The 13,437-nt window shown below is 49.0% G+C and overlaps 1 protein-coding gene across 1 annotated transcript in view; it reads left to right on the top strand.

Annotated features, from left to right (window-relative positions):
• Window positions 1-215: 215 nt before the first annotated feature.
• pard6a (par-6 family cell polarity regulator alpha) overlaps window positions 216-13,437 on the top strand; it is a 51,596-nt gene continuing 38,374 nt past the window's right edge. Inside the window, exons 1-3 of the mRNA XM_056417354.1 lie at window positions 216-253; window positions 507-1,331; window positions 6,437-6,765. Coding sequence (XP_056273329.1) covers window positions 216-253; window positions 507-1,331; window positions 6,437-6,765 — 1,192 coding nt within the window. The remainder of the gene's footprint in view (window positions 254-506; window positions 1,332-6,436; window positions 6,766-13,437) is intronic.

Genomic DNA, 13,437 nt, shown 5'->3' with positions numbered 1-13,437 from the left:
ATTCTAAAAATAAAGATGTCCATTGTCTTCTGGGAAACATATGGTCCATTTATTATTCAATGCTGGGACAGAGACTCTAGTATTATACTTAAGGCTGGATTAAAGGGGGGCCATAACTCACTTTGCCTCGGGGCAACAAGAGTTGTGTCCTCCCCCCTCCTCCCCTTCTTGCCTGTGCTGTACAAGGTGCCATGTGTAAGATATGGTGTGCATTCATGTGGAAGCCAGAAGCCTCGATAGCTGTGCTGCAGAGGTATCAGCTGACATTAGCATGCTAACCAGCTAGCTCCCACCTGTCCTCTCGCTTAATACCACGTGTACCTGGAGAGGTGATTCTGTACCAGTTCAAAATAAGAGACCCAAGAAGTAAATCAGGGTCCGTGTACCTATAGTTTGTTCATTGGATCTGAACCAAAGTTGCAGAAAGGAGCGAATGACTTGTACTATACAGGAGAGACTCACTGGGAGACATTCAGGGATCCACCAGCTCATTGGGAGACCTTCAGGGACCTACCAGCTCACTGGGAGAAATTCAGGGATCCACCAGCTCATTGGGAGACCTTCAGGGACCTACCTGCTTACTGGGAGGCCTCCAGGGACCTACCAGCTTACTGGGAGACCTTCAGGGACCTACCAGCTCTTTGGGAGACCTTCAGGGACCTACCAGTTTACTGGGAGGCCTCCAGGGACCTACCAGCTTACTGGAAGACCTTCAGGGACCTACCAGCTCATTGGGAGACCTTCAGGGACCTACTAGCTTACTGGGAGACCTTCAGGGACCTACCAGCTTACTGGGAGGCCTCCAGGGACCTACCAGCTTACTGGGAGACCTTCAGGGACCTACCAGCTCATTGGGAGACCTTCAGGGACCTACCAGCTTACTGGGAGGCCTCCAGGAACCTACCAGCTTACTGGGAGACCTTCAGGGACCTACCAGCTCACTGGGAGACCTTCAGGGACATACTAGCTTACTGGGAGACCTTCAGGGACCTACCAGCTCACTGGGAGACCTTCAGGGACCTACCAGCTTACTGGGAGACCTTCAGGGACCTACCAGCTTACTGGGAGACCTTCAGGGACCTACCAGCTCACTGGGAGACCTTCAGGGACCTACCAGCTTACTGGGAGACCTTCAGGGACCTACCAGCTCACTGGGAGACCTTCAGGGACCTAGCAGTTTACTGGGAGACCTTCAGGGACCTACCAGCTCACTGGGAGACGTTCAGGGACCTACCAGCTCACTGGGAGACCTTCAGGGACCTACCAGCTCACTGGGAGACCTTCAGGGACCTACCAGCTTACTGGGAGACCTCCACCAGCTGGACCACTGGGCTGAACTCATTGAATGGCAGATGCTACAGCTAATCGCTAACTGAAGGTCCACTTCCTGTGAGGCATTCTAGTAGAAAGTAGCATACCATCAAACCACAACATCAAGGGTTCCCATTGTAATACAGTGACAGGATTATTATGGGATGGAGGTGGAGGCGGATGTTCATGTGTCTGGATCCATGCTCACACATGTTGGACCTTCTGAAGACACAGGAGACGCTCACGAGCTGAAGACGAGGAACGTCTTCAGGCCTCAGATCTGTTCTAGTGTTCAGGAGAAACATTTGATGGGACATTTAGTTTGAGCTGTTTGTCTTTCTTCTCACAAAAAGAGGATGAAGAAATAAAGAGGAACAAATAAAACTTGGAAAACCTCTAACGGGAGGCGTCCAGGAGGCATCCGAATCAGATGCCCGAACCACCTCAGCTGACTCCTTTCGATGCGAAGGAGTAGCGGCTCGACTCCAAGCTCCCTCCTGATGTCCGAGCTCCTTACCCTAAACTCATTTCGGCCACTTGTATTTGCGACCTCGTTCTTTCCGTCACTACCCAAAGTTCGTGACCATTGGTGAGGATTGGAACGTAGACCGACCAGTAAATTGAGAGCTTCGCCTTTCGGCTCAGCTCTCTCTTCACCAAGACAGACAAGTACAGCGCCTGTTTTACTGCTGCAGCTGCACCGATCCGCCTGTCGATCTCCCGCTCCATCTTACCCTCACTCGTGAACAAGACCCCGAGATACTGGGAGGAGACCCCGGGGAAGACCCAGGACACGCTGGAGAGATTACATCTCCCAGCTGGCCTGGGAACGCCTCGGGATCCCCCAGAATGAGCTGGAAAGTGTTGCGGGCGAGAGGGAAGTCTGGATCAACCTGCTGGGTCTGCTGCCCCCGCGACCCGACCCCGGAATCAGCAGATGAGAATGGATGGATGGAAATAAAACTTGAATCACTGAAAGACATTGACAAACATCTCTCTGTATTGTTTCTGTATGTTGTTGTTAGCCTCTTCCCTCCTCTGATGGAGGCTCACAGCCTCAACCTCTTCCTCCAGGGTCAAGTTCTACATCCAGGGTCAAGTTCTTCATCCAGGGTCAAGTTCTTCCTCCAGGGTCAACCTCTTCCTCCAGGGTCAACTTCTTCCTCCAGGGTCAACCTCTTCCTCCAGGGTCAAGTTCTTCATCCAGGGTCAAGTTCTTCCTCCAGGGTCAGCCTCTTCCTCCAGGGTAAACTTCTTCCTCCAGGGTCAACCTCTTCCTCCAGGGTCAAGTTCTACATCCAGGGTCAAGTTCTTCATCCAGGGTCAAGTTCTTCCTCCAGGGTCAACCTCTTCCTCCAGGGTCAACTTCTTCCTCCAGGGTCAAGTTCTACATCCAGGGTCAACCTCTTCCTCCAGGGTCAAGTTCTACATCCAGGGTCAAGTTCTTCATCCAGGGTCAAGTTCTTCCTCCAGGGTCAACCTCTTCCTCCAGGGCCAACTTCTTCCTCCAGGGTCAACCTCTTCCTCCAGGGTCAACCTCTTCCTCCAGGGTGAACTTCTTCCTCCAGGGTCAACTTCTTCCTCCAGGGTCAACCTCTTCCTCCAGGGTCAACCTCTTCATCCAGGGTCAACCTCTTCCTCCAGGGTCAAGCTCTTCCTCCAGGGTCAACTTCTTCATCCAGGGTCAAGTTCTTCCTCCAGGGTCAACCTCTTCATCCTGGGTCAACCTCTTCCTCCAGGGTCAACTTCTTCCTCCAGGGTCAACCTCTTCCTCCAGGGTCAACTTCTTCATCCAGGGTCAACTTCTTCCTCCAGGGTCAACTTCTTCCTCCAGGGTCAACCTCTTCCTCCAGGGTCAACCTCTTCATCCAGGGTCAACCTCTTCCTCCAGGGTCAACTTCTTCCTCCAGGGTCAACCTCTTCCTCCAGGGTCAACCTCTTCCTCCAGGGTCAACTTCTTCCTCCAGGGTCAACTTCTTCCTCCAGGGTCAACCTCTTCCTCCAGGGTCAACCTCTTCATCCAGGGTCAACTTCTTCCTCCAGGGTCAACATCTTCCTCCAGGGTCAACTTCTTCATCCAGGGTCAACCTCTTCCTCCAGGGTCAACCTCTTCCTCCAGGGTCCACCTCTTCCTCCAGGGTCAACTTCTTCATCCAGGGTCAACCTCTTCATCCAGGGTCAACCTCTTCCTCCAGGGTCAAGTTCTTCCTCCAGGGTCAACTTCTTCCTCCAGGGTCAACCTCTTCCTCCAGGGTCAACCTCTTCATCCAGGGTCAACCTCTTCATCCAGGGTCAACCTCTTCCTCCAGGGTCAACTTCTTCCTCCAGGGTCAACCTCTTCCTCCAGGGTCAACTTCTTCATCCAGGGTCAAGTTCTTCCTCCAGGGTCAACTTCTTCCTCCAGGGTCAACCTCTTCCTCCAGGGTCAACCTCTTCATCCAGGGTCAACCTCTTCCTCCAGGGTCAACTTCTTCCTCCAGGGTCAACCTCTTCCTCCAGGGTCAACCTCTTCCTCCAGGGTCAACTTCTTCCTCCAGGGTCAACTTCTTCCTCCAGGGTCAACCTCTTCCTCCAGGGTCAACCTCTTCATCCAGGGTCAACCTCTTCCTCCAGGGTCAACTTCTTCCTCCAGGGTCAACATCTTCCTCCAGGGTCAACTTCTTCATCCAGGGTCAACCTCTTCCTCCAGGGTCAACCTCTTCCTCCAGGGTCCACCTCTTCCTCCAGGGTCAACTTCTGCATCCAGGGTCAACCTCTTCCTCCAGGGTCAACCTCTTCATCCAGGGTCAACCTCTTCCTCCAGGGTCAAGTTCTTCCTCCAGGGTCAACTTCTTCCTCCAGGGTCAACCTCTTCCTCCAGGGTCAACCTCTTCCTCCAGGGTCAACTTCTTCCTCCAGGGTCAACCTCTTCCTCCAGGGTCAACTTCTTCATCCAGGGTCAACCTCTTCCTCCAGGGTCAACCTCTTCATCCAGGGTCAACCTCTTCTTCCAGGGTCAACCTCTGCATCCAGGGTCAACCTCTTCCTCCAGGGTCAACCTCTTCATCCAGGGTCAACCTCTTCCTCCAGGGTCAAGTTATTCCTCCAGGGTCAACCTCTTCCTCCAGGGTCCACCTCTTCCTCCAGGGTCAACTTCTTCATCCAGGGTCAACTTCTTCATCAATGGTCAACTTCTTCATCAATGGTCAACCTCTTCCTCCAGGGTCAACCTCTTCATCCAGGGTCAACCTCTTCATCCAGGGTCAACCTCTTCCTCCAGGGTCCACCTCTTCCTCCAGGGTCAACTTCTTCCTCCAGGGTCAACTTCTTCATCAAGGGTCAACCTCTTCATCCAGGGTCAACCTCTTCCTCCAGGGTCAACCTCTTCCTCCAGGGTCAACTTATTCCTCCAGGGTCAACTTATTCCTCCAGGGTCAACCTCTTCATCCAGGGTCAACCTCTTCCTCCAGGGTCAACCTCTTCATCCAGGGCCAACCTCTTCATCCAGGGTCAACCTCTTCATCCAGGGTCAACCTCTTCCTCCAGGGTCAACTTCTTCCTCCAGGGTCAACTTCTTCCTCCAGGGTCAACCTCTTCATCCAGGGTCAACCTCTTCCTCCAGGGTCAACCTCTTCATCCAGGGTCAACCTCTTCATCCAGGGTCAACCTCTTCCTCCAGGGTCAACTTCTTCCTCCAGGGTCAACTTCTTCCTCCAGGGTCAACCTCTTCATCCAGGGTCAACCTCTTCCTCCAGGGTCAACCTCTTCATCCAGGGTCAACCTCTTCCTCCAGGGCCAACCTCTTCATCCAGGCTCAACCTCTTCATCCAGGGCCAACCTCTTCATCCAGGGTCAACCTCTTCCTCCAGGGTCAACCTCTTCATCCAGGGTCAACCTCTTCCTCCAGGGCCAACCTCTTCATCCAGGCTCAACCTCTTCATCCAGGGCCAACCTCTTCATCCAGGGTCAACCTCTTCCTCCAGGGTCACGTGTGAGTCGGATCGCTTTAGATCTCATGATCTGCTGTGAGATCACAGCTCTATGCCATCACCACCGTCTCAACAGCACTCATACACACACATATCCACATACACAAACACACACACACGTACACACAAATACACTTTCACAAACATACACACACTTACACACATACACACACTTACATACACATACACACACGTGCACGTACACACAAATACACTTATACAAACATACACACACTTACACACGTACACACACATACACATACACACACATATACACACACATATTCACATACACAAACATACACACACGTACATACACATGTACACACACATACACAAACTTAGACACACACACACTTACACACACATACACACACTTACACACAGACACACATAGACAAAAACCCACACATACACTTGCCACACACACTCACACACACATACACACACATACACACATACACACATACACAAACGCATACACACACATACACACACACTGTGTGTGTAAACATCAAAGTGTTCCTCTATGAGATCACTCTGTCGATCCTTTCTTCCAACTCTCCTCACATTCCTACATTCCACAATCAGGGAGGGGGAGGAGGAGGAGGAAGAGGAGGAGGAGGAGGAAGGTGATGGCAAGGACATACGAGGAGACGAGGAAGAGAAAAGGAAGGAGGTCTCCATCGTGGAATATGCTTATTATATATATATATATATATATATATATATGTATGTATGTATGTATAAATATATACGACACCGCGACGTGCAGCGGGCTGTGACGTAGCGCGAAGGGATGCGCGCACGCGCACACACCGGAAACACCGACGTTAGGGTCTAGGTATTGTTGTTAGTGTCAACAGCAGCACGCCGTCGTAGTGACCTCATGCCCCGCCCCCTCGCACTCTGCGGGGTGATTAGAGGAGGAGCAGGAGGAGGAGGAGGCTCACATCCATACTGGATTTACCTGTCGCGAGCGCGGTCTTCTTTTCTTTTTTCCTCTCCCTCTCTCTCTCCCTCTCTTTCTCCCTACCTCCCTCTCCCTCCCTCTCTCTCCCTCTCTTTCTCTCTCCCTCCCTCCCTCTCTCTCCCTCCCTCTCTCTCTCTCTCCCTCTCTTTCTCCCTCTCCCTCCCTCTCTCTCCCTCTCTTTCTCTCTCCCTCCCTCCCTCTCCCTCCCTCCCTCCCTCCCTCTCTCTCTCTCTCCCTGTCGTAAGCGAGCGATAACGCGAGCCGCGCGGTTTCTTCTTCTCTCCCGGAACACGGACACTACCGGAGGCTGCGGCTCTGCGGCTCTGCCTCCCGGTGTGATTGTGTTGTTATTCGTCGTGTCGGTTGACCGGAGCACCGGGAGGAACAACAAGCTCTCCGGTGGATGGTTTTTACCCGCAGTGCCTCAGCCCAGCAGCCAACCGGGGGAGCAGGATGTCGCGGCACCGGAGCCCGCTCCAGCTCACCGACGCGGTGGTGGAGGTCAAGAGCAAAGTGAGTAGTGACCGGGACCGGGGAGCGCACTGACACCGGGACCACACGACGGAGCTCGCCCTCCGTGGTTCTGCTCGACGCGCTAATTACACCCGGATACATGAGATGAGAGGGCGGCCGCTGAGAGGACCGGGTCCCCGGAACACGATGGTCCTCCAGCCCCTTTGGTGTCAATGGCCGCCCGGTGTCTCGCTCCTTCTTTCCCCTGGTGTCTCTCTCCTTCTCCCCCCTCGGTGTCTCCCTCCTTCTTTCCCCCGGTGTCTCCCTCCTTCTTTCCCCCTTGGTGTCTCCCTCCATCTTTCCCCTCGGTGTCTCCCTCCTTCTTTCCCCTGGTGTCTCTCTCCTTCTTCCCCCTCGGTGTCTCCCTCCTTCCCCCTTGGTGTCTCCCTCCATCTTTCCCCTCGGTGTCTCCCTCCTTCTTTCCCCTGGTGTCTCTCTCCTTCTTCCCCCTCGGTGTCTCCCTCCTTCCCCCTTGGTGTCTCCCTCCTTCTTTCCCCTGGTGTCTCTTTCCTTCTCCCCCTCGGTGTCTCCCTCCTTCTTTCCCCTGGTGTCTCTCTCCTTCTCCCCATCGGTGTCTCTCTCCTTCTTCCTCCGGTGTCTCCCTCCTTCTTTCCCCTGGTGTCTCCCTCCTTCTTTCCCCCGGTGTCTCCCTCCTTCTTTCCCCTGGTGTCTCTCTCCTTTCCCCCTTGGTGTCTCCCTCCTTCTTTCCCCTGGTGTCTCTCTCCTTCTCCCCATCGGTGTCTCTCTCCTTCCCCCCCGGTGTCTCTCTCCTTCTCCCTCCGGTGTCTCCCTCCTTCTTTCCCCCGGTGTCTCTCTCCTTCTCCCCCCGGTGTCTCTCTCCTTCTCCCTCCGGTGTCTCCCTCCTTCTTTCCCCCGGTGTCTCTCTCCTTCCCCCCCGGTGTCTCTCTCCTTCTCCCTCCGGTGTCTCCCTCCTTCTTTCCCCCGGTGTCTCTCTCCTTCAACCCCCGTTTGGCCCCCGTTTGGCCCCGTTCGGGCCTCCCCATCCCCAGTCCTCAGCGGGCTCCTGGTCTGACGGCCTCTCATGTGAGTCTCATGTTGCCACCAAGAGACACACATGCAGCTCTATGTGAGGACAGGGTTAGGGTTAGACAGCACCAGGGCCTCCTATGACACGTCCTCCATTAGTGATGCTGCTCCTCCTCTCCTCCTCCTCTCCTCCTCCTCTACTCCTCCTCTCCTCCTCCTCTCCTCCTCTCCTCCTCCTCCTCCTCCTCCTCCTCCTCCTCCTCCCTCTCCTCCTCTCCCCCTCCTCCTCCTCCTCCTCCTCCCCCCTCTGTGTCAGGGTGAGGGAGGAGTGGTCACCGCTACACAGTGAAGGTGCTGCTGGGGGAACTCGGCTGGCAGGACACATTCCTCACTTGTAGGAACGAGTGGATTAAGGTCTCCCCATAGTGAAACTGGAAGTGCATGCAGGGCCCTGGGAGGGGCCTCATGACCTCCTGACCTCTGCAAGAACTCTCTTCAAAAGAGGGCGGCTTTAGCTCAGTGGGGTAAGAGGGCCGTCCTGCAACCGCAGGGTTGTGGGTTCGATCCCCGCTCTCCCCATTAGTTGCAAGTCGAAGTGTCCTTGAGCAAGGCACTGAACCCCCAGCTGCTTCCCGGGCGCTTCACCGCAGCCCACTGCTCCTTAATAACTAAGGATGGGTTAAATGCAGAGAACTAATTTCCCCTTGGGGATTAATAAAAGTGTATATTCTATAACAGTTGAGTCTCTTTGGACCAGAGTGCAGTACCTGCCGGTGTTGGTGAAGCCCCCTAAAGAGCTGACTAGCTGTCAGAACAGAGCGAGCATCAGGGCTGAGGGTGCTGAGTCAGGGGAGACGATCCAGTGAAGGGAGGAGAACCTTTCTCCACGTCAGGGTCAGCACCCAAAGGGCCCCGTCAGAGACTCATTTGTGTATATTTATTTATATATATTTATTTATTCATTTTTATATATATGTATTTATTTATATATGTATTTACATGTTTTTTTATATATGTATTTATATCTATATACATGTATTTATTTGTATATTGATTTATATGTATTTATATATATATTTATTTATTTGTATATTTATTTATATATATATTTATATATTTTAATTTATATTTATTTATTTATATATATGTATTTATATTTTTATATTTATTTATTCATATATTTATATTAATATTTATTTATATTTGTATATATTTGTCTGTGTTTGAAACATTTTCGGATTTTGCTGCTTTAAAATAAGAGCTTTTGAAAAAGGGGTATGTTATTAGAAATATTCAAAGCAAATTGTGCTCATCCACAAATTAGCGTAGCTTGGCTAGCGACCAATGAAACAAGTGAAATACTGCAGCCTAAACAAGGGGAAGAAGACTTGTACTGCAGCGCTCCTGAATAACTGAGGATGGGGCCATTGCGGAGAAGCATCTACCCACGGGGGTCAATACAGGATACATTCAAACATTTACGATGAAGAATACATGTGTGTCCCCACTGTTCTACATTCCTGTGACCTGCCAACCACCAGGTAGCCCGCCCTCTGGTTGCCCCCTGATGCAGCCTCAAGCGTCAAGTGTGAGGATGTGAGCGGAGAGCTCTTCCTGCTGCCTGGAGTTCTGCTCTGTAAGGTTTCATGGAGGGAATTGAGGAATGAAAACACTCTGAATTCATAATCATGTTTTCGTTCTGATCTGAATCCGACAGGCTCAGCATTGATTACCGGCTCCACTGCCACGCTGCACAGAGAGCATCATCCCTAATAACCCATCTAACGAGGCCTTTCTAGGGTTGAGCAATTAGCTCCCAGGACAAAATGTTTCTTGTGCGCTACAATCACACCTCCACCGTAACAACTTCACGTGACCCCTGTCTTCACGTGACCCCTGTCTTCATGTGACCCCTGTCTTCACATGACCCCTGTCTTCACATGACCCCTGTCTTCACGTGACCCCTGTCTTCACATGACCCCTGTCTTCATGTGACCCCTGTCTTCATGTGACCCCTGTCTTCACGTGACCCCTGTCTTCATGTGACCCCTGTCTTCACGTGACCCCTGTCTTCACGTGACCCCTGTCTTCACGTGACCCCTGTCTTCATGTGCCCCCTGTCTTCATGTGACCCCTGTCTTCACGTGACCCCTGTCTTCACGTGACCCCTGTCTTCACGTGACCCCTGTCTTCATGTGCCCCCTGTCTTCATGTGACCCCTGTCTTCACGTGACCCCTGTCTTCACGTGACCCCTGTCTTCACGTGACCCCTGTCTTCACGTGACCCCTGTCTTCACGTGACCCCTGTCTTCACGTGACCCCTGTCTTCACGTGACCCCTGTCTTCACGTGACCCCTGTCTTCATGTGACCCCTGTCTTCATGTGACCCCTGTCTTCATGTGACCCCTGTCTTCATGTGACCCCTGTCTTCATGTGACCCCTGTCTTCACGTGACCCCTGTCTTCATGTGACCCCTGTCTTCACGTGACCCCTGTCTTCATGTGAGCAGCCTGATAATAAGGAGTTGACCTAAGAGACTTATAGAGCAGCCTGATAATAAGGAGTTGACTTAAGAGACTTATAGAGCAGCCTGATAATAAGGAGTTGACTATAGAGACTTATAGAGCAGCCTGATAATAAGGAGTTGACTTAAGAGACTTATAGAGCAGCCTGATAATAAGGAGTTGACTATAGAGACTTATAGAGCAGCCTGCTAATAATTAGTTGACTTAAGAGACTTATAGAGCAGCCTGATAATAAGGAGTTGACTTAAGAGACTTATAGAGCAGCCTGATAATAAGGAGTTGACCTAAGAGACTTATAGAGCAGCCTGATAATAAGGAGTTGACCTAAGAGACTTATAGAGCAGCCTGATAATAAGGAGATGACCTAAGAGACTTATAGAGTAGCCTGATAATAAGGAGTTGACCTAAGAGACTTATAGAGCAGCCTGCTAATAAGGAGTTGACCTAAGAGACTTATAGAGCAGCCTGATAATAAGGAGTTGACTATAGAGACTTATAGAGCAGCCTGATCATAAGGAGTTGAACTAAGAGACTTATAGAGCAGCCTGATAAGGAGTTGACCTAAGAGACTTATATAGCAGCCTGATAATAAGGAGTTGACCTAAGAGACTTATAGAGTAGCCTGATAATAAGGAGTTGACTATATAGACTTATAGAGCAGCCTGATAATAAGGAGTTGACATAAGAGACTTATAGAGCAGCCTGATAAGGAGTTGACCTAAGAGACTTATAGAGCAGCCTGATAATAAGGAGTTGACTTAAGAGACTTATAGAGCAGCCTGATAATAAGGAGTTGATCAAAGAGACTTATAGAGTAGCCTGATAATAAGGAGTTGACCTTAGAGACTTATAGAGCAGCCTGATAATAAGGAGTTGACTTAAGAGACTTATAGAGCAGCCTGATAATAAGGAATTGACTTAAGAGATTTATATAGCAGCCTGATAATAAGGAGTTGACCTAAGAGATGTATAGAGTAGCCTGATAATAAGGAGTTGACAATAGAGACTTATAGAGCAGCCTGATAATAAGGAGATGACCTAAGAGACTTATAGAGCAACCTGATAATAAGGAGATGACCTAAGAGACTTATAGAGCAGCCTGATAATAAGGAGTTGACCTAAGAGACTTATAGAGTAGCCTGATAATAAGGAGTTGACCTAAGAGACTTATAGAGCAGCCTGATAATAAGGAGATGACCTAAGAGACTTATAGAGTAGCCTGATAATAAGGAGTTGACCTAAGAGACTTATAGAGCAGCCTGCTAATAAGGAGTTGACCTAAGAGACTTATAGAGCAGCCTGATCATAAGGAGTTGACCTAAGAGACTTATAGAGCAGCCTGATAAGGAGTTGACCTAAGAGACTTATATAGCAGCCTGATAATAAGGAGTTGACCTAAGAGACTTATAGAGTAGCCTGATAATAAGGAGTTGACTATATAGACTTATAGAGCAGCCTGATAATAAGGAGTTGACATAAGAGACTTATAGAGCAGCCTGATAAGGAGTTGACCTAAGAGACTTATAGAGCAGCCTGATAATAAGGAGTTGACTTAAGAGACTTATAGAGCAGCCTGATAATAAGGAGTTGATCAAAGAGACTTATAGAATAACCTGATAATAAGGAGTTGACCTTAGAGTCTTATAGAGCAGCCTGATAATAAGGAGTTGACTTAAGAGACTTATAGAGCAGCCTGATAATAAGGAGTTGACCTAAGAGACTTATATAGCAGCCTGATAATAAGGAGTTGACCTAAGAGACTTATAGAGTAGCCTGATAATAAGGAGTTGATTATATAGACTTATAGAGCAGCCTGATAATAAGGCGATGACCTAAGAGACTTATAGAGTAGCCTGATAATAAGGAGTTGACCTAAGAGACTTTTAGAGCAGCCTGATAATAAGGAGTTGACCTAAGAGACTTATAGAGCAGCCTGATAATAAAGAGATGACCTAAGAGATTTATAGAGTAGCCTGATAATAACGAAATGACCTAAGAGACTTATAGAGCAGCCTGATAATAAGGAGTTGACTTAAGAGACTTATAGAGTAGCCTGATAATAAGGAGTTGACTTAAGAGACTTATAGAGCAGCCTGATATTAAGGAGTTGACTTAAGAGACTTATAGAGCAGCCTGATAATAAGGAGTTGACTTAAGAGACTTATAGAGCAGCCTGATAATAAGGAGTTGACCTAAGAGACTTATATAGCAGCCTGATAATAAGGAGTTGACCTAAGAGACTTATAGAGTAGCCTGATAATAAGGAGTTGACTATATAGACTTATAGAGCAGCCTGATAATAAGGAAATGACCTAAGAGACTTATAGAGTAGCCTGATAATAAGGAGTTGACCTAAGAGACTTATAGAGCAGCCTGATAATAAGGAGTTTACTTAAGAGACTTATAGAGCAGCCTGATAATAAGGAGTTGACTATAGAGACTTATAGAGCAGCCTGATAATAAGGAGTTGACCTAAGAGACTTATAGAGCAGCCTGATAATAAGGAGTTGACTATAGAGACTTATAGAGCAGCCTGATAATAAGGAGTTGACTATAGAGACTTATAGAGCAGCCTGATAATAAGGAGTTGACTATAGAGACTTATAGAGCAGCCTGATAATAAGGAGTTGACTTAAGAGACTTATAGAGCGGCCTGATAATAACGAAATGACCTAAGAGACTTATAGAGCAGCCTGATAATAAGGAGTTGACTTAAGAGACTTATAGAGTAGCCTGATAATAAGGAGTTGACTTAAGAGACTTATAGAGCAGCCTGATATTAAGGAGTTGACTTAAGAGACTTATAGAGCAGCCTGATAATAAGGAGTTGACTTAAGAGACTTATAGAGCAGCCTGATAATAAGGAGTTGACCTAAGAGACTTATATAGCAGCCTGATAATAAGGAGTTGACCTAAGAGACTTATAGAGTAGCCTGATAATAAGGAGTTGACTATATAGACTTATAGAGCAGCCTGATAATAAGGAAATGACCTAAGAGACTTATAGAGTAGCCTGATAATAAGGAGTTGACCTAAGAGACTTATAGAGCAGCCTGATAATAAGGAGTTTACTTAAGAGACTTATAGAGCAGCCTGATAATAAGGAGTTGACTATAGAGACTTATAGAGCAGCCTGATAATAAGGAGTTGACTTAAGAGT

The sequence above is a fragment of the Pseudoliparis swirei genome, chromosome 6 (assembly GCF_029220125.1).
Source record: "Pseudoliparis swirei isolate HS2019 ecotype Mariana Trench chromosome 6, NWPU_hadal_v1, whole genome shotgun sequence".
Lineage (NCBI taxonomy): Eukaryota > Metazoa > Chordata > Actinopteri > Perciformes > Liparidae > Pseudoliparis > Pseudoliparis swirei.
Note: the sequence above shows the minus strand (reverse complement) of the source record. Positions and strands in the feature narration are given on the sequence as shown.